We start from the raw sequence: 25,806 nt of genomic DNA, 5'->3' as shown, positions 1-25,806 counted from the left end.
CTCATGCAGTGGACTTACACAAATGTTTAGTTGCAGGAATGAATTTTATTATTTATATTATTTTCGTGACAATAATTTTTTTCTTGTGCAGACTTCATTTTACAATAATAATTTCAGTTATAACAAGATGGGTATGGGGTCTATCACAGTTTAGATCTTGTGCGTTATCATTTTTAAAAAATCAATTATTTCTGTTTTAGTGATTCCAATCAAACACTGTGTGATTTTCACCTGCCCCTTGTGCAGGCTCCAAGGGGCAAAGTTCAGAGCTCCCATGTTTCCATCTCTACCTATTTTTAGGCAAAGAGGGAGTTGCCAGACAGTAACTTGAGAATGTTTCTCCTGCCAGTCCAGTGCTCAGCCATACAAACAGGCACTGAATGTGTTCTTAGATCCTAATTGTGTGTGTGTTAGTGTGTGTGTTTGTATGAGAGAGAGAGAGAGAGAGATAGAGAGAGAGAGAGCGAGAGCGAGAGAGAGAGAGAAAAAGACAGGGTACGGGTTGGAGTACTTAATTGAACCTAATGCGTGTGTGTGGGTGTGCCTGTGTGCTTGCACCACTTGAAGGTCAGAGGTCTCTCTGAGTGTGTGTGTGTCTGTATGTGTGTGTGTGTGTGTGTGTGTGTGTGTGTGTGTGTGTGTGTGTGTCTGTAAGTGTGTGTGTGTGTGTGTGTGTCTGTGTGTGTGAGAGATGCTATGCAACGATGAACCTTCTTTACAGATCTGGTACATGCATTCTTATAAACAAGTCAACCACAGACAAGGCTTTTCAACAGGTGCAAAAAGTAGAGACCATTTACCAGAATGCTACATAATCCTCATTGTCGCAATACTCACACTGGACATCATCCATCAACAATTTGAGGACTGAACAGTGTGCCAACCTTACACAATCCTGAATCGTTTCTCTAAACCTGGCAGCATATGTCATATCCATTTAAGCTTGCACTAGGCTTTTGACAGTGTAAAGAAATGCTACGGTTATATATTTATCCCCTGCGCGATTACTGTTGCTCGGTCCTGTAGCCATACTCACAGTTCCGCTAAAGCCAAGTGCGTCACCACCGGTCACCAGAGCCCTTGTCCCAGTTGGGGTAGGTAACACCGAGAGCTAGGACGCAAAATGCGGTCAGTCACGCCGAGATAACTTTGCCCGAAATCACATTCAACATGCAGTGGCTTCGGATTGGACAGACATGTGACAGGACAATTTATATTACTATACTCAGCCGAACTATGGATTTCCAATGCTTGCTTCGTTGATCGGTCTTCGGATCAAAGTGCATCATGCCAACATTTGGAATACTATATCAATTGAATTTTCGTGTGGAAGAAGCTGACCGTAGGCAGTTAATGTGGAATTGTTTCTAATTGATTTTGAAGAACAACTTTTTGTCAGATATTATTCCTGTGGGGGTTATCGCTGGCGTTTTGACTGCCTGGTTCTTCTGATTGTATTTGTATTTTGATTAACATTTGTAATTTATAATACAACACATTTTTTGCAATCGTCGAGATCGAATTAAGCCTATTCTGGAATATATTTTATTTTACCTTCCTGTTTTTTATTATGACAGTTTTTGTAATCGTTTTACTTTGTAGATTAGAAGGCCGACAACGTGTTTTTCGTGATTTTTACGTAAGTTGGGCAGCTTTCATATTTGCGCGGTAATAAATTACATATTTTAGCCTACTTGTTACAGCTTTCCACTGTTGTGCCGTTTATAGTATCCGCGATTGCATTACCAATTTGCGCACCGTTGGAGGGTGATTGCAAAGGCTTACATCTGTTTTTTGGATCTCAAACTCTGCCTGAGTGAAAGGAGCAGTTAACCCGAAAGATGCTTCTAATCTCTCTTACGGTTATCCTTGTCCTGCGTGGACTTCTGATCTGCGCCGCACAAGGAATACAGGCTGACTTTCCAAACGCTGATCCATCGTATTCCACCATATTCAATACAATAGGTAAATGCATTTGGGATTATGACATTGCATTTTGATGAAAGTCTTGAACTGGGTAAAGGTCGGCTCAGGACACAGAGTAATTGTACAAAGCTTTGCCAGCTTAAGTGTTACTTAATATCCTGAAGTGTGCTGCCTATAACTTATATGAGGATGAGGGAAATATTGTTTTTTTAACCTGTTCCCCCTCCTGTTCCAACTCGTCTCTTTTAATGAGCACAATTGCTTACTATTGTGTGAGACCCCCCCCCCCCTGTGGTATGTCCTTGACCTCTTAACTGTTGACTCCCCTTAGACCCCTGCTTTGCAGTGAGCCCACCATGCCTGGGGGAGGCTGACCGCTTCAGCCTGGAGGCCCTGAGGCACATCCACAGAGAGATGGACGATGACCAGGATGGCGGGATAGAGGTGGAGGAGAGTGTGGAGGTAACCCTAGAATCCTACAAATGGGCCCGAATGCGTGCAGTTTGGGGATATTACTGTACCACGAGAACGATGTGGATTAAACACTTTAGCTGTTCCGTAACATTATAAGATTAAGAAGGCCCATAATCCTGTAAACAGAATGGCTGCACAAAGAGTGCAAACCTCAAAACAGAAATGGGAGACTTTCTCCTTGCAGGCTGTGACTTCGACCAGGTGTGATAGAACCACTGAATATGGAACTGATATGGAAAGTATCTAGTGACTTATGTTTGTGTTTATTAGGTTGCTCTGACTTCAAAGAGATTGTGTCACTGGCCAGTTCTTTAATGAAGAAACAACTCTGCAGATAGAAGCTGGCTTTAGAGCCTTGCTGGGGCATGTTGATGTGTTCCTGAACCGTGTACCGTCATATCGAAAAGTCCCCATGGTATTAGGTTTCTGTGTCCATCGCCAAGGAGACGTCCAGGGTGGGGCCATCTCGAGGACACTCCACAAATTCCTGACCTCATCACATGGAGGGTCCTGTTTCAGTGCAGATTCCAAGACATGCAAACGCACACACCCACACACACACACATGCACACGCATACGCACACGCACACATAGACACACGCGCACACACACACACATACACACAGTTTGGCCATGCACTTTTTTTTCCATCTGGCTAATAATAAATGAGTAATACAGAATGCCCCACATCTTTCTTTTCTATTTGTAGTTCATAATTGAGGATATGCAACAGCAGCAGCAGATTAACAAGCACAACAATCTACACAGGGAGGACCAGCACATCACGGTGGAGGAGCTATGGAGGGGCTGGAAATCCTCTGAAGGTAGTGTGTGTGTGACTGGTGTGTGTATGTCGGTTGATAGTGGGAGTTACTGATGAGTCTGCAGATTTGTATTTATTTATTTTTTTATTATTTTTTATTCTTTATTTCAGACACCAAGTTCCATATAAAGTAACAGACATACAATTATAAAAAATAAAAAAAGAGAAAAACAAAAAGATACAACACACATAATACAGTGCATTAAAAAGTATGAAGACTTTTGTGCCAATGTCGTCTTAAGTTCGAGGCAAATTGATAACAGCTCTTTAGAGGGTTGACCAGAGCCTCTCCTATGCAGTTCTCAGACTTGTCCAGTCGACACATGAAACCATTGTTAGCCTATTTTTGCCTTAGTTCATAACTGGACCCAGGAGGATGTTTTGCGTTGGCTGAGGGAGTTTGTGGAGCTTCCCCAGTATGACCGAAACTTCAAGGACCTGCGTGTCAATGGGAACACCCTCCCCAGGTGAGGACAACTACACTAACTACACAAACAGTCATCAGTCTAAGAGTTTCACTACTGAGGAACTGTTCCGCAGACCTACGTATCACAGACCGACTTGTTGTGATCACGATATAACCATGCAGCGGCAGTGCTTTGAATTGTGTTTACTGATTTCCTTGTAATAATAAATAATAATAATAATAATAATTCATTTTATTTTTAACGCACTTTTCATTCAAAAGAATCTCAGAGTGCACTCATTGGCTCTTTTTGTATAATTTCCCCAGGATTGCATCCAATGAGCCTTCTTTCATGAGTGGCTATCTGAAGATCCAGGATCAGCAGCACAAGCAGAAGCTCAAACTCAAGGCATTGGATGTGGTGCTGTTTGGACCCCCCACACGTATGCACTTCAATTCAATTCAATTCAATTTTATTCGTATAGCGCCATAACAATACAATTGCCTCTAGGCGCTTAACAGAGCCCAGAGCCTAAACCCCCTTAGTGCATGCACAATGGCAACAGGGGCAAGGAAAAACTCCCTGAGTATTCATTCAGCATGTCCTCAGCACTCTCAGTATTAAAGGGACACTTTATGTCCGCAATTAGAAAGCCCGTGCCCTTGCCAGTGGGCACAATCACATGTAGTAGCACCTCACAACTGATGCCTAAAATACAGACATGGGATTGATATGAAGTAGCACCTAGGCCTCTGCACTGAAGCCTAAAATACAGACTGGCATTGATATGTGGCATTTAAAGTGCTCTCATGCTCATATTTCAGACTAACTGTGTAAGTGATGTTGTGGATTGGCTGATTTCCATCTGAGCCCCTCTTTGATATTTTAGGCCCACCGCATAATTGGATGAAGGACCTGGTGCTTATCGTGTCTGTGGTGATGGGGGTGGGGGGGTGCTGGTTTGCCCAGGCTCAGAGTAAGTCCTCCAAGATACACATCTCCAAGATGATGAAGGATCTGGAGAGTCTGCAGACAGCTGAGAACAGCCTGTGGGAAATGCAGGAACAGTAAGTCCTCCTTGCCCGACTACCCAAGAAAATGTCTGCTTAGCGGATTTACTTGAATTCTAGAGGCAGTGGAGGGAGTTTGAAGTTCATTACAGTTAATTATGATCTAAAAGCGTATCTTTTCTTGTGTGTGTGTGTGTGTGTGTCTGTGTCTGTGTCTGTGTCTGTGTCTGTGTCTGTGTCTGTGTCTGTGTCTGTGTCTGTGTCTGTGTGTGTGTGTGTGTGTGTGTGTGTGCGTGCACTACCCACCTGTGTACTGGGACAGACTGGAGAGGGCACAGGAGGAGAAGCGCACAGTCACAGTGGAAAAGCAGAACCTGGAGGACAAGATGAGGGATGAGATCCAGGGGGCGCAGGATGAGGCCAACCGGCTCCACAAGCTCAGGGTGGGGGCCGCGAGTGAGCTGTGCCGCCTGCGATATGCAGAGGAGGAGCTGGAGCAGGCAAGTCACCCCATCTGAACTCCATAGATATATTTCACTAAATCTCTAGACTTTTTTTGGTGCAACATTATGTACCAACAAATTATGGCATTATGATCATATTTACGTTCACGGAAAGTGCAAACGTGCTCACCAAAATTCAGAAAGAACAGCCTAGATTAAGTTGATGGGCACCACACAACTGTATAAATACCTCTGAAGGTAGAGCTTTGTAAAAGTATTCTTATATATATTTTATCATGAATATTTTCTCTGTTATTTCCTTTGTACACACATATAATAAAATAAGAAGTCCTTTCATAACAGAAAAAATATTCTTGATAAAATATATATAAGAATACTTTCTTTTACAAGCTTATTGACACACGGTCCCATAACCTGTAGGTTCGCGGGGCCCTGAAAAAGGCTGAAATGGATATGCAGGCCATCTGGACGGTGCCTGATGCCCTCCAGCTCTGGCTGCAGCTCTCCCATGAGGTGGAGGTCCAGTTCTACAACGTCAAGAAGCAGGGTGCGGAGGCGCAACTTGCCATAGCTAAGGATGAGGTATGAGTCTTGAAGGTAGAGGGCTCTATTTCATATTGATTTCATCCTAATCTACCTCTTAACCCCTGTGGCATGTACCAAGATGGAATCCCATTGTTGACTTATACACCCATCACCCATACCCATTTGATATCTCTTTGTTGCTAGGCAGAAAAGATCAAAAAGAAGAGGAGCTCTATTCTGGGGACACTGCAAGTGGCTCACGGTTCCTCTCTCGATGAAATTGACGAAAAGATCCTCGCAGCTAAGTGAGTTTCCATTATCTCTTTAAGCGTAGTTACAGGGAAGAAGGTGCTTTGAGCCACTGTTTATCACTGTGTAGGTTAAAAAGGGGTCATACAGCCCATGGCAGGGCCGTTACCGATATAGTGCCATGTATTACATTTACAAGTAGTCTTTTAGCAGACGCTTTTATCCAAAGCGACCTACAAGGTATGCACATTTTTACATTTTACGTTGATGGCACACTGCACATCAGGAGCAACTAGGGGTTCAGTGTCTTGCTCACGGACGCTTCGACAGGGAATTGAATTAGCAACCTTTTAATAACTAAACGACTTGTCGTCGCCCCCATATTACAGGAATTCCCTGGGGGAGGTTACTGCCTGTCTGAGGGAGCGCCTTCACAGGTGGCAGCATATTGAGCGGCTGTGTGGGTTCCCGGTGATGCATAACCCGGGTCTGGTCAGCCTTCACGCCAGCCTTTACCCAGACCCCAACTGGAAGGTGATGTCTCGTGTCTTCTACCCGTTGCCATCTGCGGAGTCAGAGCTGGAGGAGGACCTGACACCCATGATGGCAGGTGTGTGCTGCTTCTCTGGTGGGGTCATGCCAGGTGCATGGGAGAGAGTCTTTATCTACCACAAGGAGTACAACAAAACATTTCTCCAGAAAAGTCTTTTTGGACCATTTGACATATCCAACTGGTGATGTGGTAACAAACGTCATGGTGTTGTTAACTTTATCCTGTGCCTCTTCCCACAGTGGCTCCTATGAAGCGATCCCCACGGGCAATGGTTCGTTCCCGCCGGACTGGGCACATGGTCCAGCCTGCAATGCTTCAACCAGACCCTGATCTCCTGATTCCCATCAGAGCCCCACTCCCCCGATATGGAGAAGATGAAGATGAACACATCTACATTGCGCAACTGACTAAACAGTATGTTAATCCCTCAATTTCCCTCGGGATCAATAAAGTATCTATCTATCATGCATCTATCTATCTATCTATCTATCTGTTTCATGAAGCTGTGGTAATGTTTATTTTTTAACATTATTGCAAATGACTGCAGCACTAAAAGATCAGCGAAATCACAAGAACATTTCCCCCCTCTGTGTATTTTTAAAACAGGGACTGTCTGGAGACGTCATCAGACACGGATTCAATGGGATCCTCCGTCAACAGGATGTTTACAGGCTCTGCCCTGGACTCGTCGTCTGCCAGGAGACTTTTTCGTGACGATGTGGACATGTTCTCAGACAGCACATCACAGAAACATTCGGAAGAGGAACAGGGCGACGGCAACATCAAAAGATTATTCAGAGAGGATCTTGAGGAGTCTTTAAAAGTTGAGCCCTGGAAATTTCCAAGAGATGATCCCAATGTGACGATGGAGGCACCACAGCGTAGGTCATCGCGTGAGGAGCTGGACGCTTTTGTAGACTTCAGAAAGATTTCAAGGGAAGAGCTGGACGTGTGCATGGAAACGCAGAGAGTCAAAATATTTCCCGACAGAAAGGATTGCACTTCACGAAAATCATCTAGAGATGAGCTTGATAACTATTCGGACAGCCATTTTGGAAATCTATTAAGAGAGGCCGAGATTTCCCTGGAGGCAGCCTCTAGAAAACCTCCCAGGGATGATTCTGATTTTGCCAGCAGCGCTCAGAGACGACGTACGTTTAGAGATAGGAAGGACGTTTCCTTGGACGGCGCCACCAGGAAGATCTCTAGAGATGAGTTTGACATGGCCACCGAGAACCAGAGGAGGAGGGCCGTCAGGGACTTCAGAATAGACGATTCCATTGACACGCCCACGGGACAAATGCCCTCGGACAGGCTGGACTTCTCAGCGGATCCACGGCGCATTTCGTGCGAGGAGCACGCGGCCATGGATGTGGGTCGTATCAGTCAGCCTGACATAACCACAAGCTCCTTGATGCTGCGGAGGCCAACGTCTGAGCCCTTGAGCCGGCTGGTTTACGACGGTATCCTCGAGAAGGCTTACTCCACCAGTATGATTGCTCCCAGCACAACCGACATCCCCTCGACCATACATGAGCTACCACAAGGCAGCATGGTGGGACTGGAGACTACAGCCCAGCTGACCCCCCACGGCTCCCCCAAAGCCTCACCCCCTGAATCCAGGAGTGGTAGCCGAGAGAAGACCAAGAAGTCCTCCAAGCTCAAGAGCCTGTTCCAGAAGAAGAAGAAGGACACCACGGCGTCCTCTTCACCCGTCGGCACGCCCGGCGGTCTGCAGAGGATGTGACTAGCTGTCGGCAAACACAAAAGCAGCTCCAACACCAAAGGATGGAAGATGCTGAGACAGGCGTTGGGCAGACCTGCAGAGTCTGACTGATGCTCTGGTCGCAGTATTGCCAGCCTTAAGGCCAGTACACACACAGCCTCAGGAAACCAGATAGAAATCCAAATCAATCTGGTTTCGTGGTGTGTTCGACAGTGCTAAAATAACGAGTAAAGCTATTGTATATGGACACTGAAAGACGGGACACACGCTGTGCTGGTCATTTGTGTTTGCCGATTACAGGTTATAAACTCTGATAACTGAGTTTTTTTTTTTTTCAATATAAATTTGTGAAGATTCATTTGTGGTCAGATGAGTCCCATTGTACAGCGACAGATGCACTGAACTGTGGTCAAGTTGAAAACAAAGGTTGTTTATTGGCACGGCGAGAGCTGTGATGATGATGTAATCAGGGGACTGCCGTGGCCTCAATGAGAAGTATTAGTAGGGATAGGCGCACTCTACTTCCGCACTCTCAAGCTTTTCTCATTGGTATTTCATTTAGACCAGACACGTTTCGGCCTTAGACATCGTCAGTGTGTGACACACTGTGACACACTGACGATGGCTTAGGCCGAAACGCGTCTGGAAATAAACGGGTCTAAATGAAGTAGCAATGAGAAAAGCTTGAGAGTGCGGGTTTTTTTCTACTCAATGAGAAGTCTCACTGTGATGATTTTATTGGAGATGTTTGTCAGTCTCTTCGGACAGCTATACGATTGTGGAATGTTTCATCAGAAAGCAGTTTCAAGATGGACATGTTAAGAGTTAAACGTCTTAACATCTTAAACATCATTTAATATCTAATATTTCTCTCTCAATTTCCTGTTGTTATTGACATTGATCTTTTTTGTCACATTTTAGTGAGATTAACATAGGGAAGATTATATTTAGGAAAAGTGTAATTGTTTACAGATTAAGTAGATATGTGGAGTTTTTTATTGCACATTTTATTCATACATGATCAAATTGTCCATGTTTCCAAGGTTGCAGTTCTCCAACTGACAGCTGAAAGCTCTTGTGAACCAGATAACCACATACACACTGCAAAAATGCTTTTCTAACCTAGTGTTAAATTACTCTTATATTGAGATGAAAAAATCTAGTTGGTCTTGTTTCTAGCTAAATTGTACTTACCTAGTGCTTTCTTGGTAAGGTTATTTTTGCCTATTTCAAGCAAATATTACTTATTTTAAGAAATCTTAACAAGCTTGTTTTAAGCAAAATCTGCTTAAAACAAGTAAATTTGGCTGCCAGTGCGTTAAGCAAATTTGGCTTGTTAAGATTTCTTAAAATAAGTAATATTTGCTTGAAATAGGCAAAAAATAACCTTACCAAGAAAGCACTAGGTAAGTACAATTTAGCTAGAAACAAGACCAACTAGATTTTTTCAACTTAATAAAAGAGTAATAACACTAGGTTAGAAAAGCATTTTTGCAGTGCACAATGAACTGTAATCAACTGCAGTCGGCATGTACCATAGCAAAAGGTTGTCTGATTTTGAATTTTTGTAACATGAAGCAGACACGCTGTAGGTCATTGTGATCTTATAACAAACATGCAACTTCAGTTGTGACCACTTGATGTCACCAAAATGTAAAATAAAATAAAAGTGTCTACTTTTGTCCCATGCGACTTGTGTGAGAGGGTAGCAGTTTGTCCTTTATAGGTCAATGCATTCATACATGAAAGAAATGTACATCATCAACTTCAACAATAGAACAACACGTCTATTAGGTGTAGTGGTTGTGTTGGAGCTGGTAAGTGTAACCAATGTGTGTCAGGTACACTAAATAAAGGACCTTTATCCTGAAGCAAGGGAATTAAACCTATGCAGTCATATTTAATAGTTCCCAGAATATCAGACAGTCTTCCCAGCCAAATCTAAATTAAGGATGCAACTAATAGAGCTACAACCTAATACAGTGTGGCAGGAGAGGTATGGTCCTTGACAGAGGCAGTGAGAAATGTTTGTAATTATTTATTTATTTATATTTTTAAATCTTTAATGATAAATTCAGAATAGTTTTATGAAATTAGATGTGCTGGGAGAAGGATGCCTGTAGAGATTCAGAGCAGCAATGTTCATAGCAGTTCTGAAGTGGTTCATATTGGCTGATTTTGCTTGTAGATGCACAGTAGCCCTCTGTGCCCACGCTATTTCCTGTCTCTCATGCTACTTGATGTTCTTTTTTAAATTAAAAGTTGTATGTGCACTTCAAACACTATTTTATAAGGTTGATGCAAGGATTTTGACACTATACTATATATATGTATATGGAAAATAAATAAAATAGACATATATCTTTAACCTTTTTGTGGAAGTTTTTTTTCTAAGCAAACTGAGGTGGTGGGCTTGCTTCCAGGAAGCCACTCTCCAGCAGTGCTTTCAGCGGACTGAAAAGCGCTACACATGCGCTGGTGTGAAGAGTGCATGTCAGATGATGAGAACCACTGGTTTCCTGTTTGACCTAACGGAAGTTGCTTTGATAACTATTGTCTACCTCAGACATGGAGAAGCTATACATCTGTCTCACAGTGGCGCTCAGTAAGTAAATATTTATGTGTTTTTTTTTACAATGGTGGATATACACACCATAGATATGGGAACTACCATACACTGCAAATGGCCTGTTTATTTCATGTAATCAGTACAGCTCATATTTCCCCCACTTCAAAGTTCTGATGTTCACAGGTGTCGTTCTCTGCGATGACATTAAAGAGGTGTGGGTCAAGCGAGGGGAAACGGTCACTCTTCCCTGTGACATCGTCATGACCACTGGATCGCACATTACCTGGTTCCGAAACTGCTCTCACAACCTTCAGCCTCCTCTCCTCATCTCCCCGAACATGCTGAGGGAGCAGACCCGTTTCAGCTTCCAGAAACAGAACAACAAGGAGTCCTACGACCTGCAGATTAAGGACGTCACTGCAGCTGACCTAGGCACATACTACTGTGCCAACACAGAGAAGAAGAATGATGTAGAGCGTTACATACACGGAGCGTATATTACCCGTGTGTTACTGACAGGTAGGCACAGATATTTTTCTAGGGGACAGTGGGGGTGGGGTGGAGGGCCTCCTTGTAGCTCAAGAAGGGAAGTCAAACATAACTGATGTCTTATTGCAGGAAATGGGTCAGATGAATGTGAAGGATCTCACGGATCTCACAGAACTCTAACAGGTAAGATGATTCTATTTTGCTTACTTAACAAACAGCAAGCACTCTTCTTTTCAAAATCTTGAAGATACACATGTGTTCCTACTACATAGTCCACTGAGAAAAAGTCATAGCAACATGTGTGCTTGAAACTGAGCAATGGCATAACGTTAACTCACCTCAAGAGCATATGCAGCATCCACTGAACATATTCTGATATCATCAAATCATAGAAATGGCAGTACGAGTATAAAATGAACTATTTATGGCTGTGGAAAGTGTATGACATGCCATGTTGTTTAACTTGTAGTGTGAAACATGTTGTTCAGTATTTGACACATTTTGGCACTCTGTTGACGATGGCCTCTTCTACTGAAGCAGTAGGGATGTACCCGAATCTGAATAGGTTATTCGGGATAACTCAAAGAATGCCATGGAAACCGACATTTCTTCTACGCCAAGTTGATCGTTATCATTCGGGGGAAAGTCAGCTCCATGAATGATTGACATGTCTGTGCATCAGCCATTATGTTTCTTTAAATCGTTTCAAATCATTGTGGATGTGCCACAAGATAAAGATGTTGAGTTCTGTCCATTATGTTGAGCAGTTTGTGCAATATCAACAATCAACTCTAGGGGCTCCAGAGCAGTCCCCAGCAGAGAGCCAGCCTTATTGATCAGTGTTCAGTCACTGGCTCTGATGCTGCTGCCCCTACCGATGGTTGCAAAGAAAATTGCACTTGCAACAGAATGGTAAAACACTCCAGATTCCAGTAGAAAACATGCCCACCTCTGGTCTTCTGTCCTGATACAGATACAGATAACGGTGTTGATTGAACAGATATAAGGACATCTCTGTACACCTCTGTGACATAGCTGTAAATCCTGTGGTGTTGTGTGTTTATATTATTTCCAGACTGCAGTGCCTGTCCCCAGCTCATCAGCCCCCCTCCTCCTCCTCCTCCTCCTCCTCCATCAGACTGTGGGCAGTGCTGGATAGTGCTCTGCAGTGTGTGTGCTGTATGCACTCTGCTCTTTGGCATTCTCATCACCATTTGTGTATCCCACATCTGCCTAAAGAAAGGTAATGTTACTCTCACACACACACAGTGTTGGAATTCAAGATTAATATATCAAATTCCTATATTCCTGTATTGAAACAGACTACTACTTTTCCATTGATAGATGTTCTTCAGATAAAAGATGAGATCTACAGTCATGGATCCCAGGTATTTTGTCATGTTCATGTTGAGTATTCCAACCCTTGTAAAACGACAATCCACTGCCAGATGTTCACCTCTTCCTTATTCATTTTGGCACGAATAAACATGTGTATGTAGACTCACACCATACTATCAATCACACTAACAATCAGTTGAATTTTCATTCATCTATATGTTTCAATGAGCAACCCATAATCCCCTCTCCCCAAATGTGGATTTGGAGCGTAAATCTATGATGCACTCACCTGGACTTTTTTTTAATAATGTTGTATTATTATTCAGGTTCATGGGCTGAGTAAGGAGCACTGCTGCCTGAACAGTCTGAGGGGGGAGCCCTGCTTCCACACAGAGGTCATTTATAGACCTCTGAGGTCATCACACACCAGCCTCAACCAATGAGGAGGCACAGATGACGTCCTGAAGAGGAACACACCTACAACTTCATTAAGGGATTATAGTTGTTAGGTCAAGTCAAGTGGGGTTTATAAAGCACATAGGTCAAAATATGAAGTAACGTGAACATACCCATTTAAAAAACTATTACACAAATGGTCAATAAACATAAGTACCATTAAGTCCTATTTGAGGCAGGACAAGGCACATAACATATTAGAAGACAATGCACTAGCAGACATGTTTTCAGAATCAAATGAAAAGGTGAATCTCTACCCAGAATGTAATGAAATCAGTTGAGGTGTGCCATTTGAAAAAAGAGTGGTACGTCAAGAATACATTTCATTGTTCATTTTGTCGGTGGAGAAATCCAGTTGTCTTTTGGTCCCTCTGTGAGACTCAGCACACATATGGGAAACTAGATGCACAACTTTATGGGACATTCCAATTGATATTTTCGACTGGGAACTCCGAAATTCTGACTCGCTTCTAGTTCCCCATTTGTGAGCTGTTTCTCTTATATTTTCTCATACTCTTTTATTCTACATAACTTATACTTACAGTACCACCATGTTAAGAGATTAATTAACTCATACTTACCACCATGTTAAGAGATTCATTTAATGTCTTCTTCTGTTTGGTGCTATGAATTCTTGCATGCCTGTATCATGAATTCTTTCCTATTACGACACCAAGGTCATAGGTTCGGTATTCAGGAAGAACATGAATAATTGTATGTATATTACCAATGTCACAGTATAAGGAAGAAACCTTCAAGAATAAGCAGGTTAGACTGGGTTAAGGAGTGCACATCTTCTGGTGCTGTGCTGTACCCTGAAACAATTATTATTATAAGTTTATATTACCTAGGAAGAGGATTGAGAAAAGCAAAGGCCTTCAAAAGAAATAATTTAGATTAAGAACTGACTTGCTTAGGGCTATTACACTTTAGCAGCAGGTACACAGTGACAAGAACAAAAATGAATGGTAATATAAATGAATGATTATATAAATGAAACGGATGACAATAAACAATGAAAACTGAATTTTGGGTAGCCTATAGTTATGTTGAAACATTTGTCAAACCTGTTTTTCAAACAAATTTTTCATATCATTCCACAAGTAGTCTCAGTTAACATAACGGAAATTCATTGTAACTTGAACTCAGCAAATATTGAAACGTTTAAAGATTTGCATGAAGAACCATTTTTTTACTTTTTGAAGTCACAAAACGGCAACAAAATCATTGATAAATAAGTATTTTGGAGGAATGTCTTTTATCGTTTTGTAACCAAAAAATATGCGGGTTAATGTACAGTCCGCCAGTCAGTATTGGAAAATAAATCACTTTAGGACGAAACAAAACCCCTTCGTTGCGCGTAAGACTGCTGGACCATACATTATACCTTAGATATAGATATTTACACCTGAATCGCCTTTGTAGGTACCAGGGCATGGTAATACCCAGCCAAATCTCATTCAGTAAGCCTACAGTAATGGCCTATTGAAGTCATTCAAATTGTGTGGCTAAGAAAATCACATATTGTGTATCCATTATATTGGCGTGAAATGAAACGTTATAACAAGAACTTTAAGGAAGTGTATATATATTTTGGCCTGAGTTGCCTTTGTAGGTACCAGTGTAAGTTAATGGACTTCCACAGAAAAAATACAGCAAACCCTTCATCCCCCAGTGGGTCCGTAGTTCTGCTGTCCAGTAAACTACACAATGGATCATGGTCACTCTAAACCCAGTAAGTAGGCTACATATGAAACATCTTCATTGCAGCCTGTTGACACTAAAAGTCTTCATAGTGTTGCCTTTTTTCTATGTATGTGTGTCATTCCATGAGCCACTTTAACAAGTACAAACAAACAGCCTAACCACAAACAGCCTAACAAACAAAAGACACCTAACCACAGAGGCTGCCTCTCAGGGTGCCATGGCAACAGATAACAGATATAGGCCTACAACGGATAGGGGAGAACAGGGTCGGTTGTCACATTCATTAGATCTCACTCCCCAAAGGGGGTGGGAGGTCACCTATAAGGACATTTCAGCAGTAAGACACTCGACATTGAGGTGAGAGGACTAGTGTTTGTCATGTCAAAATGTATAATTTCCACACAATACCAATCTTTTCTGTGTTTCTGTTCATTCTGTAGATTTGTAAACAATGGGATTATAAGTAATGAAGAACCATTCAAAAATATCAAGAGAGAGCTATAGCTTAGGTATAGTTAAAGCTTTTTTCCTTGGGAATGTCTTTGTTAGCTTTGATAATAACAAAACATGCTTGTCACATTCTCTTTAGGCCAGGTCGTTACCCCTTTGTTGACATATCAATGCATGGTGTGATATTTTTAGTGTGATATAAGAATATCACAGGAATATGTTTTCCTGTTTAAGTTCTCTTGATGCAGGAGTGCATTTAAAATATTTGTTTTAGTTCCTTTTTTGTTCATTTTTAAGATTGCATCCATTTTTATTTGTATTCCCCATTAAAATAACATCGCAATAGCAACCAACCCCATAGTGTGTGACTACCAACCCCCCAGTGGGGATGGCTGTCACAAGGGCAAAAGGCACAGTCTGTAGCCCACAAGTGCTATACACAGCAACATGACTGCCCAACCATAAGTACATCAACATCAGGAAACAACCATATCAACAAAATTGCTTTCGTGAGGATTTCGGTGGGGTTTTTAAGCAGGCACCTTTTCTTCATCAGTGTTTCGTTGAATTTGGCCCACAACATCTCCAGAAGGCCAAACATCAGTGCCTGGCATCCCAGATCCATCCCACATCGTACTTACGATGGGTCAGAACACATACCACTACCAGAGACAACAACACATACAACTCTACAAAATTTCATGTATCTCAGTTTTAGTTCCAGTTAATTCACGACAAAGTAACCTGCAAGCGCCTCAGTCAAAACCACAACCACAACCACTGGCTCGCTTTCTCAGCAGCCTCAACGCCTTTGTAGTTCCTTTAAGTGACTGCCCTTGAAAAACCGAATTCAACAGAAGTGTTGTATTGATCTAGCTACAAAGCCTCTGGCACCTATTTCCATTGGTCTTGGGTGTGCTTGCCAACCTTGTTGCCTGGCCTCCACTGCCAGTACACTATACATTAGCTTCTTTCTTTCAAATGCTTCCTCAATCTTCCTCATCTTCGAAGGGAATTGTAAACTCAATAAAGTAAACCATGTGCTCACAATCAGAATACAACACCATGTCTGGTCTCATAGCAGTCACAACAACACACTCTGGAACTTGGAGTTGTCTACCGCCATCAGCAAGCGATCTCCAGTCCAATGCTTTGCCCCATTTGCCAGTTCTGTTTATACGTGCCTGGTGTCCACTCTTCTGCTCCTCTCGCAGAAAATAAATCATACTGTCCCTGTCATTAACTGGCAAAAAGGTAACCTCAACTTGTTCATTCTGTGACAAACACGCAAATTGTTTTAAAACCTGATTATGTCTACATGTATAACAGCCCTGGGTCAGGAAAGTTTTACATCCAGACAAAATATGTTTGAATGAGCCAAGACCCAAATCCAACTTGGACCTCCTGTCTTTTTCAAGTGATGCGGAGTTGGTAGGACATCATAAGTGGCTCCAACGATGAATTGAATTTGGCTAGCATTCATAACCCAAAGTTCTCACCAGGTGATCTTCCCTGTCTCAACACCATGCCAATTCATCTTTTGCCCTGGCTTTGTTTCAGAGGCTGCTGCTGCTCACAGAATATGTATTTCTTGCTTGCTGACAATGCTAGTTACCATCTGCCTCCTCTCCAGCAATGTAGCCTGACCATGCTTTCCAACTGTCACCTATAGTCCAAACCCTGCTCTTTCACTCTATACCTGCCCAATGACATTTCTATGATGAAGTGTGCATGCTGAACTGCTTCTTGTGGATTCCACTTCCTCTCTGTATGATAATAAGGAGAAGAAACCTAGGAAAAACACTGTAGTGCTTCGCATTGAAAGCGCTGCAATAAGACTGCTAGAAGGAACAGTTTAGTTCTTTGATTTGCAGGCACTATACTAATAAGAAGGAGCCTAGGAAGAACAGTACAACATTTTAAGAATAAAATATAAAGGAAAAAACAGTAGGCGTTGCATGCATACACTGTAATAATAAGAAACCTGCAAAGAACAATACAGTGTATTATAAATACAAAGCCTAGTGATAACAGAGTGTGATAGAAATGAAGGGTGAGGAAGGCTATGTTGTTTTACAGTATTTAACTGTTTATTTTTGTACAGGCCTAGCCTCGTTCAGAACTGCCTTTAGTCTGGCTAGGGCCAAAGACATCATTTCCCAGCTGCCCTGGTCTCATCTTTCACCTGGAAGTGCACTTTTTCTATCTCGACAAAATTGTAGGTGAGTAATGTTTGTGGTAGAAGTGAAGCATACATAAACAAGAACTTGTTAAAATAGTAATTTTTCGGAGTAGAATAGATTATTCTAAATCTACGTGACTATGGCTCTAAGGCCTTTTCGCGAAACTTGCATTAGTCCATGCGCTCATACTGTCACTGGATCATTCGCGAATCAATGGAAGGTTTGTCAAATTGACTTTGAACTCTTGAAATCATTTGCTAAGTTTGCAATGCATTTTTTGTACCCAAGACATAAACATGACTACAGTGAAGCTAATGCGAGCCATTCGAGTTGCAGAGTTTGGTGGGTCATCTGTTTTGAAACTTGCAGATGTACCCGTACCATCTCCTGGACAGAAACAGGTAACTTTTAAACATTATAAAAATAGCTGCAAACATGTGTAAGGCTGCGCAAATACTTTGTGAATTTAACGAATTACCCTAGGGCTTTAATCAGTTAGTAGTGCTTTTAATATGTCGTCTATGGGAATTCTAATTGCATGCATTCACGGATGCTTTTAAAATAGCCTGTTGAACACAATTACCGGTATGTAGGTTGGACTTCAGCTAGATGCTCCATTGGTGTGTTAACAGGAACAATATCTACACTCACCTGCCACTTCATTAGGTAAACCTTGCTAGTACCAGGTTGCCTCAGAACTGCCTTCATTATTTGTGGCAAAGATTCAAAAAGGCGCTGGAAACATTCCTCGGAGATTTTCCATATTTTTCCATAATTTGTCATGAGAGCTTCAGGGAGTTGCTACAGATTTGTCGGCTGCACAGCCATGATGCAAATCTCCCATTCCACCACATTCCATAGGTGTTCTATTTGATTGAGATCTGGTGATTGTGGAGGCCACTAGAGTACAGTGAACTCATTGTCATGTTCAAGAAATCAGTTTGAGAGGAGTTGATCTTTGTGATATAGCATGTAATCCGGCAGTAAGTAGCCATCAGAAGATGGGTACAATGTGGTCATATAGGGATGGACATGGTCAGCAGCAATACTTTCAACGATGCTTAATTGGTACTAAGGGGCCTAAAGTGTGCCAAGAAAGTTTCTGAAATACTCAGATCAGCCTGTGTTACACCAACAACCAGGCCATGTTCAAAGTCATTTAAATCACCTTTCTCCCCATTCTGATGTTTGGTTTGAATTTAAGATCCTCTTGTCTTGACCATGTTTACATGCCTAAATACATTGAGTTTCTGCCAAGTGATTAGCTGATTCGATATTGACTCTAACGAGCAGTTAAACCAATGTACATAATGAAGTGGCCGGTGAGTGTATAGCTGTGCGATACAACAATATACTTTCCCATTATTGGATCTGAATTAGGCCTACACATCTTTCAATACCTGGAGAACATCTGTTCTAAATGTATAATGCAGAGCCATAAAATCAGAATAAGCACCGTCTGTCCATCTGTATGTACAGTTATGAAAAGTGGAATGCATGCATAGCCTACTCTAAAGCACATTTGTGATACTTCTTAAATTGAACTGCCTGCCGGAAGGGCCTGTAATTGCTGAACTGTACTGGAGGAAACATAAATCAGCCATTTATTTCAGGTATTAATTAGAATTCATGCCTGTGGAGTGAACCCAGTAGAAACGTACATTCGCTCTGGGTCCTATGCACGAAAGCCAGCACTTCCTTATACCCCTGGATCAGATGTTTCTGGAGTTGTTGAAGCTGTTGGGGATGGAGTTCGGTTTCATCAGGTACATACAGTATCATGTTGTGTTCCTCTCTCTCGTCAGTCATAACTGAATCTTACCCATCCTTGACCTTTTAACACTGCACCTTAATGAAAGGTTTGAAAACAGGACTTAAATATTCAGTTGTATGTGGGCCTATTCAACGACCTTCAGGGGTTAAGGTTGAAGATGAATCTTTTCATTCCAATATGCAGTATAACAATTATTAGTAGTTGTGTAGTTGGAGCATAATGAAGTGTGTGTGTGTGTCTGTGTGTGTGTGTGTGTGTGTGTGTGTGTGTGTGTGTGTGAATGCGATATTTACAAAGATGGTATATACATGATGCATGCTAAATTAAAAGAGAAGAACCAAAAGAATATTATGAAAGAGGTCATACGATGTGCATCTTTTGGATCTAACTGCCAGCGCAATTAAATTACTATTAATTCAATTCAATTTGAATAATTTGAGTGTTTGAATGTCAAAAAACACAACACCAGCCTATGTGTTGTTAACAGCAGAGTAGATAGACGTATCGTGCCCTAAATGGAACTACTCTGAACTCTCTTTGTGTAGACAGGGGACCGTGTCTTTGCCACAGCCACTGAAACTGGAGGTTATGCTGAATATGCAGTAGCATCTGAAGATGCTGTTCATCGACTCCCTGACTCTTTAGATTTCTGCCAGGGCGCGGCCATTGGAATCCCATATTTCACTGGCTATCGTGCTCTGTTTCACAAGTAAGTACTTTCACACCATTTCAAATCCTGAAATACTGTCTGTCAACATAACTCCAAGGTAAGGGAGAGTGGGGTAGGTTGGCACATTGGTGATTTGTCCAAAACTAGGGGCACCTTCTCAAAACTGAAATGGCTACATGGTGTGACACAACCCCCTGATTCCATATCTAAGTCAAGATCGGCTTGAGATGTATCGTTAGCAGTTATTGTGAGAAACTTAAAAGTGTCACAACATGCCCCACTCTCCCATACATTTCAACAGTTTAATCAAGTACATGTTCCAAGGTGGAGCCTATATCACTTCATGCATGGGACTATATGATTTGTTTTGAGTTAAGGTGAAGACTTCAGAAAACATTGTCTGAACTGTGCTTTTCCCCAACTAGAGCTCATGCTAAAGCTGGGGAGACTGTTCTAATCCATGGTGCCAGTGGTGGTGTAAGAATGCCTTGTATTGTTTTGCTTCTATTATTGTGTGTCGTGTAATTCTGTGATTGGGAGAAAATGATGTGTTTTAATCGTTGTCTCTTTTGGTCTTCATTTACCAGGTGGGAATAGCTGCTTGTCAGCTTGCACGTGCTTTTGGGCTGAGGGTTCTGGGTACAGCTGGGACCTCAGAGGGCATGGATCTGGTGTTGAGGAATGGAGCCCATCAAGCCTTTAATCACAGAGAAAAAGATTATGTTACCAAAATAAAGGTTTGGGTTTGACACCGTCAGATGTTGAGAACATTCTTGAAGGGAACAAAGTCTTAAGTTTTGGTTATTTGCTGGACTGGACCGCACAGGTCATCATGAATGGTTTATGTTTGCATGGTTTGCTGAACTTTTGACTGATGCATCCATCTAAGTAATATGTGTACACTTTCTTATAGTTATAAATCAATTGCATGTAATAATTAATTCACTTTCCCCTTTTATATTTTAGGAAGCCACCGATGGACAGGGGGTAAATGTGATCATAGAGATGTTGTCTAATGTTAATCTCGGCAACGATCTACTGATGTTATCCTACGGTGGTCGAGTTACTGTGAGTTCTGTCATCTATTATTTGTATTTTTTAACACAAACTGATTCATACGGAGTACATATGTTTCACCATCGAATGCTGTTTTGCAGATTGTTGGCTCTAGGGGTCCTATTGAGATCAACCCCCGAGATCTCATGAGCAAAGAATCCAGCATCACTGGAGTGGCATTATTCTTTGCGACTAAAGTAAGATGCCTTTAGCATGTTTATTTAAGTAAGATGCCTCTTGCATGTTTACTAAAGTAAGATGCCTTTAGCATGTTTACTAAAGTAAGATTTATTTTGTTTATGTATATACAGTATACATACAGCCGCGGAAAAAATTAAGAGACCACTTCAAAATTATCAGTTTCTCTGGTTTTACTATTTATTGGTATGTGTTAAAGTAAAATGTACATTTTTGTTTTATTCTATAACCTACTGGCAACATTCCTACCAAATTTCAAATAAAAATATTGTCATTTAGATCATTTATTTGCAGAAAAATGACAATTGGTCAAAATAGCAAAATTGAAGCAAGTTTTTCTTCCGGGACAACGTTGTACTTTGCCTGGCTGAGGTTTGTAAAAGACCATAAGGATTGAAAAAGCGGACTGGAGGTTCTTCTAAGTCCGTCTTCTCTGATGAGTCCGATTTCACAGTAGGTGCAAGACTCTCTGGCTTGTAGGCCTCTCCAGGTCTCCGTCTAACCATCAGACGACCATGTGTTGGGCAAAGCTGAAAATTGGACTCATCAGAGAAGACGAACTAGAAGACCCTCCAGTCCGCTTTTTTCAATCCTTATGGTCTTTTACAAACCTCAGCCAGGCAAAGTACAACGTTGTCCCGGAAGAAAAACTTGCTTCCTTTAGCTCTGACAATGTTCCCCAACTCTGAGAAATGTTTTTTCCAGCAGGGCAATGCTCCATGCCACACAGCCAGGCCAGTAAAGGTGTGGATGGAGTACCACCAGATCAGGACCCTGTCATGGCCAGCCCAATTTCGAGACCTGAATCCCATCAAAAACCTCTGAAATGTGATCAAGAGGAAGATGGATGGTCACAAGCCATGAAAAGAAGCCGAGCTGCTTGAATTCTTGCGCCAGGAGTAGCATAAAGTCACCCAACGGCAATGTGAAAGACTGGTGGAGAGCATGCCAAGACACATGAAAGTTGTGATTTTAAATCAAGGTTTTTCCACCAAATATTGATTTCTGAACTCTTCCTAAGTGTAAGCATTAGTATTGTGTAGTTTAAAAATGAATATGAGCTTGTTTTCTTTGCATTATTCGAGATCTGAAGACACTGCATCTTTTTTGCTATTTTGACCAATTGTCATTTTTCTGCAAATAAATGATCTAAATGACAATATTTTTATTTGAAATTTGGTAGGAATGTTGCCAGTAGGTTATAGAATAAAACAAAAATGTACATTTTACTTCAACACATATCAATAAATAGTAAAACCAGAGAAACTGATAATTTTGAAGTGGTCTCTTAATTTTTTCCGCGGCTGTATAAGCCATATTCATCTTCCAGTGTTGCTACAAAGTAGGCAAAGAAGCCAAGGGATGACCATTTCTATAGTTGACATTTGAATTCATTAGAGATCAGCATTTACCGATGATTGTAAAGGTTCAGCGAGACTGAAAGTTTTTCACTAACTGGACCGTGCAATCAGATAAGCACACAGACTTGTTAAATCTTCACCGATGCTGTGTGTATTTTATTTTCTACCCCTGCAGGAGGAGACTGCTGAGTGTGCTGCTGCCCTGTTTGCTGGGATGGAGGCGGGTTGGCTGAAACCTGTTGTTGGGCCTCAGTACCCTCTTGAGAAGGCATCTCAGGCCCATGAGGACATCATCAACAGCCCTGGTGCTGCAGGCAAAATGGTCCTTATCATGTGAACGCAGGGTGAAAAATGTATACAACACTGAAGTGCAGGACTTTTAAAAATGTAATTAGACATTTAACAATACAATTTCATCATTGCATAGGATTTTCTAATGTAGCTTTTTATGCAGTAATCTGAACTGTACATGAAAAACGGCTTAGAGATATAGACGGAATCTTAGTACTTTGCCCAGAGGTGTTATAACAGAGGAGACAAATCACTGAAGGGAAAATGGCAGAGAATCCCTAACGCTAATCATGACTTATTTGTAATTGGAAGTCGTTCCCTTTATTACAAAGAGCCAATTGTGGGTATCATATCTGCTAGGTATTTTATTTGCATTGGTACATCATAGAATGTGTCTTGACTTAATTTGTCTACGGAGCGTTACATTCCCCTACTTTATGGCAATCACAAACAGCATAACCAACGTTCTATATCGTTCCTACTGACCGCCAGAGGCGGTGCTTACAGCACATGGATATTATCAGACGGAACGTGCAGGTCGAGACTTAATAACAACAAAGTCAAACGTGACCTGGGTGACGTTACCCGGTGACCCCGCGACAGGGGTTAAGACACCGGTGAACCCAGGAAGTGACCTCTTTCACTTCTCGCATTTGCGTTTGCAGGTTTTGAGATTGATCGTGGACTGAAGCGCCGAAGTTTCGTACCTTGTTGGTTGGGGCCGTGATTTTCACCCCCCAAATAGACTGCGTTTTGGTCATTTGGTTTATTTCTGGATTATATTTATTTTCACTGCTTATTTCGCCGTTGCGCCGTCTTATATTCTGGGCTGGGGCCGGCTGCCTGGCCCTCCGAAACGGTGTGTCCCTCGCCGCGGGAGGCTGCCTTGGCGTTGCATTGGAGGTAAGGTTGTTTTCTTACCAGTTTGTTTGTAGCAGTGTTTCTCGCCGCTGTTTGATTTATTAGCGATATTTAGTGGCGCCCGGCGCCCTTTTTGTTGCCTTGTAGCTACCTTGTTTGTAGCCTTCTTGGTTTGCCTGTGGGCTGCCCTTCTTATTAACCTTAGCTGTACTACCACTCCGGGGCGCTCTCCGTCTGAGGCCCCCCCGGCGGGCCCGGGTGCCCACGTGGGATCTGCCTTTGGTGCTGCAGGCTCTCTGCGATGCGCCATTTGAGCCCTTGCTGACAGCAGATGTTGCATGGCTCTCCATGAAGACGGCGTTCCTTCTGGCTATTACATCTGCCAAGCGCGTTGGGGAATTGCACGCGCTGTCGGTTAGTGGGGACTGCCTGCAGTGGCACCCCGGCGACAGTGGGGTCACTCTATGGCCTAACCCCTCTTTCCTGCCGAAGACCCTCTCTTCCGGCTTTGTTAATCAGCCTCTCAGCCTGTCTGCGTTTGCAGCAGATCAGGGGGAGAGGTCAGAACTTTTATGCCCTGTTCGTGCCCTCAGGATGTACGTGTCTCGTACTGAGGGCTTCCTTCTGAGTGATGCCCTGTTCCTGTGCCACACCGGACCGAGGAGGGGCCTGGCACTCTCTAGGCAGAGACTGTCCAAGTGGATAGTGGAGGCCATACGGCATGCCTACGGGCACAGTGGCTCCGCGGTTCCTCGGGATGTCCGGGCGCACTCCACTCGTGGTATGGCGGCCTCCTGGGCTTCGCTGAGGGGCGTGCCCCTCTCTGACATTTGCAGCGCTGCGTCCTGGGCGTCCAGCTGCACGTTCACGCGGTTTTACAGGATTAATGTTGTCCCTCATAATCCTGTCCCGCTGGCGGTGGTTCCTGGCCCGTCCCAGCAACACTGAGTACGGGTAGGCACTCCTCGTGACTTTGTTGGTATTGGTCATCCATGTGCTGTAAGCACCGCCTCTGGCGGTCAGTAGGAACGATATAGAACGAGGGTTATGTATATAACCACGGTTCTATGAGTTCCGGATGACCGCCAGAGCTTGGCAGTCGCTCTGATTCTATGCGAGAAGACTTGCCGAGAGGTCACTTCCTGGGTTTCACCGGTGTCTTAACCCCTGTCGCGGGGTCACCGGGTGACGTCACACAGGTCACGTTTGACTTTGTTGTTATAAAGTCTCGACCTGCAAGTTCCGTGTGATAATATCCATGTGCTGTAAGCACCGCCTCTGGCGGTCATCCGGAACTCATAGAACCGTGGTTATATACATAACCCTCGTTTTGCCTCCCCTGCACATTCTGTTTATTCCACTGATGCCATAGCTGAACTGTGAATTGTGGTGGTGCCAAGATGGCTGCCGAGTGGCAAGACTTTGCTATTATGACTGCTTTCAGCATAATATTCCTACATACTACAAATTATTTTTGACGAATATTGTACTGGTGCGCTGAAGTGTTATAAATTATTGTTTAAATGATTAAAACGGTTGTGCAACCTGAAATGTGTATTGAGAACACAATACCAAGTGTTCAAGACTTCCTGTCATTTGCTAATTTTTAATGCTGTCAATTGATTAAAAAAAATAAATAAATGTATCGCACAATTTGCTGTCACGATTAATTTCTTTTTTTCTTCTCTAGACCAAAGCTTGCAATAATGGATATTTCATTTAATGTGAAATCATGGAATTAATGTTGAATCAACACAAAAGAAGGACATTTCAATTAAAATACTATTGTTTTGAACACAGATTCTCTCATTGACTCAGATTTCCAATAAAACTATCAAGGCCATCAAAATTAAGGCACATTATATGTGTGTACAACATGCGCTGTTTGTAGCCCACAAATGCTAAACATAAGTTTGAGATGAAGTGGAAAATAACAGAGACGGGCATTGAAGGAGAGAGATACTTTGGTGGGTGGTAGCGACTTGGTAAATTGGTTTAGTTATAATTTGAAGTACTCAATAAACTTGCAAGCTTGTGAATTCAACTAAGCACTGTGTCAGGTGTATGCTAGTTGACCCAGATATTCAACCATATATTCAACTCAACCATCACATAACAGAAACAACACCAAAACATGTTAAATATTTCAAATATTAATACCAAATAACAAGTTCATTTTGACAGCAATAGATATCAGCTTGTGATAGATGGAGAAAGAAGCTTTCTGTTGGTTAAATGCACCTAGG

At 42.3% G+C, this 25,806-nt stretch overlaps 2 protein-coding genes and 1 long non-coding RNA gene across 6 annotated transcripts; all 3 read left to right on the top strand.

Moving 5' to 3' along the window:
- Positions 1 to 1,059: 1,059 nt before the first annotated feature.
- stim2a (tromal interaction molecule 2a) lies at positions 1,060 to 9,518 on the top strand. Of its 3 annotated transcripts, XM_080859410.1 has the most exons (13): positions 1,060 to 1,639; positions 1,729 to 1,965; positions 2,258 to 2,388; positions 3,110 to 3,224; positions 3,579 to 3,690; positions 3,957 to 4,072; positions 4,520 to 4,697; positions 4,963 to 5,140; positions 5,525 to 5,686; positions 5,834 to 5,934; positions 6,268 to 6,488; positions 6,671 to 6,845; positions 7,038 to 9,518. In XM_080859410.1, exons 2-13 carry the CDS (start codon positions 1,842 to 1,844, stop codon positions 8,176 to 8,178), a joined length of 2,754 nt encoding a protein of 917 aa, XP_080715536.1. In that variant the 5' UTR covers positions 1,060 to 1,639; positions 1,729 to 1,841; the 3' UTR covers positions 8,179 to 9,518. The 3 variants fall into 3 exon arrangements, with proteins under 3 accessions (XP_080715536.1, XP_080715535.1, XP_080715537.1); XM_080859409.1 differs by having other exon boundaries at positions 1,060 to 1,965; XM_080859411.1 differs by lacking the exons at positions 1,060 to 1,639; positions 1,729 to 1,965 and having other exon boundaries at positions 2,273 to 2,388; positions 2,671 to 3,224.
- A 2,853-nt stretch (positions 9,519 to 12,371) lies between these two features.
- On the top strand, positions 12,372 to 13,087 carry LOC308381931. Its single transcript, XR_013969041.1, has 3 exons — positions 12,372 to 12,458; positions 12,560 to 12,603; positions 12,880 to 13,087. It is a non-coding gene; the product is annotated as an uncharacterized lncRNA (long non-coding RNA).
- A 4,554-nt stretch (positions 13,088 to 17,641) lies between these two features.
- cryz (crystallin, zeta (quinone reductase)) lies at positions 17,642 to 23,215 on the top strand. Of its 2 annotated transcripts, none has more exons than XM_080859629.1 (8): positions 17,642 to 17,750; positions 18,963 to 19,115; positions 19,669 to 19,832; positions 20,219 to 20,270; positions 20,381 to 20,530; positions 20,760 to 20,861; positions 20,951 to 21,046; positions 22,584 to 23,215. In XM_080859629.1, the coding sequence occupies exons 1-8, from the start codon at positions 17,646 to 17,648 to the stop codon at positions 22,743 to 22,745; spliced, it is 984 nt and encodes a 327-aa protein (XP_080715755.1). In that variant the 5' UTR covers positions 17,642 to 17,645; the 3' UTR covers positions 22,746 to 23,215. The 2 variants fall into 2 exon arrangements, with proteins under 2 accessions (XP_080715755.1, XP_080715756.1); XM_080859630.1 differs by lacking the exon at positions 22,584 to 23,215 and adding an exon at positions 21,753 to 21,879.
- Positions 23,216 to 25,806: the final 2,591 nt, after the last annotated feature.

The sequence above is a fragment of the Sprattus sprattus genome (assembly GCF_963457725.1).
Source record: "Sprattus sprattus genome assembly, chromosome: 20".
NCBI classification, from domain to species: domain Eukaryota; kingdom Metazoa; phylum Chordata; class Actinopteri; order Clupeiformes; family Clupeidae; genus Sprattus; species Sprattus sprattus.
This window is presented reverse-complemented; position numbering and strand designations above follow the sequence as displayed.

What these genes read in the sequence shown, in the direction of transcription:
- stim2a (XM_080859410.1), top strand. Translation starts at nt 1,842, where the DNA reads ATGCTTCTAATCTCTCTTACGGTTATCCTTGTCCTGCGTGGACTTCTG. An exon ending in GGGCTGGAAATCCTCTGAAG is followed by an intron (nt 3,225 to 3,578) that starts GTAGTGTGTGTG and finishes TTTTTGCCTTAG; the next exon opens with TTCATAACTGGACCCAGGAG. An exon ending in ATTGCGCAACTGACTAAACA is followed by an intron (nt 6,846 to 7,037) that starts GTATGTTAATCC and finishes TTTTTAAAACAG; the next exon opens with GGACTGTCTGGAGACGTCAT.
- cryz (XM_080859629.1), top strand. Translation starts at nt 17,646, where the DNA reads ATGACTACAGTGAAGCTAATGCGAGCCATTCGAGTTGCAGAGTTTGGT. An exon ending in CATCTCCTGGACAGAAACAG is followed by an intron (nt 17,751 to 18,962) that starts GTAACTTTTAAA and finishes CATTTATTTCAG; the next exon opens with GTATTAATTAGAATTCATGC. An exon ending in ATTATGTTACCAAAATAAAG is followed by an intron (nt 20,531 to 20,759) that starts GTTTGGGTTTGA and finishes TTTATATTTTAG; the next exon opens with GAAGCCACCGATGGACAGGG.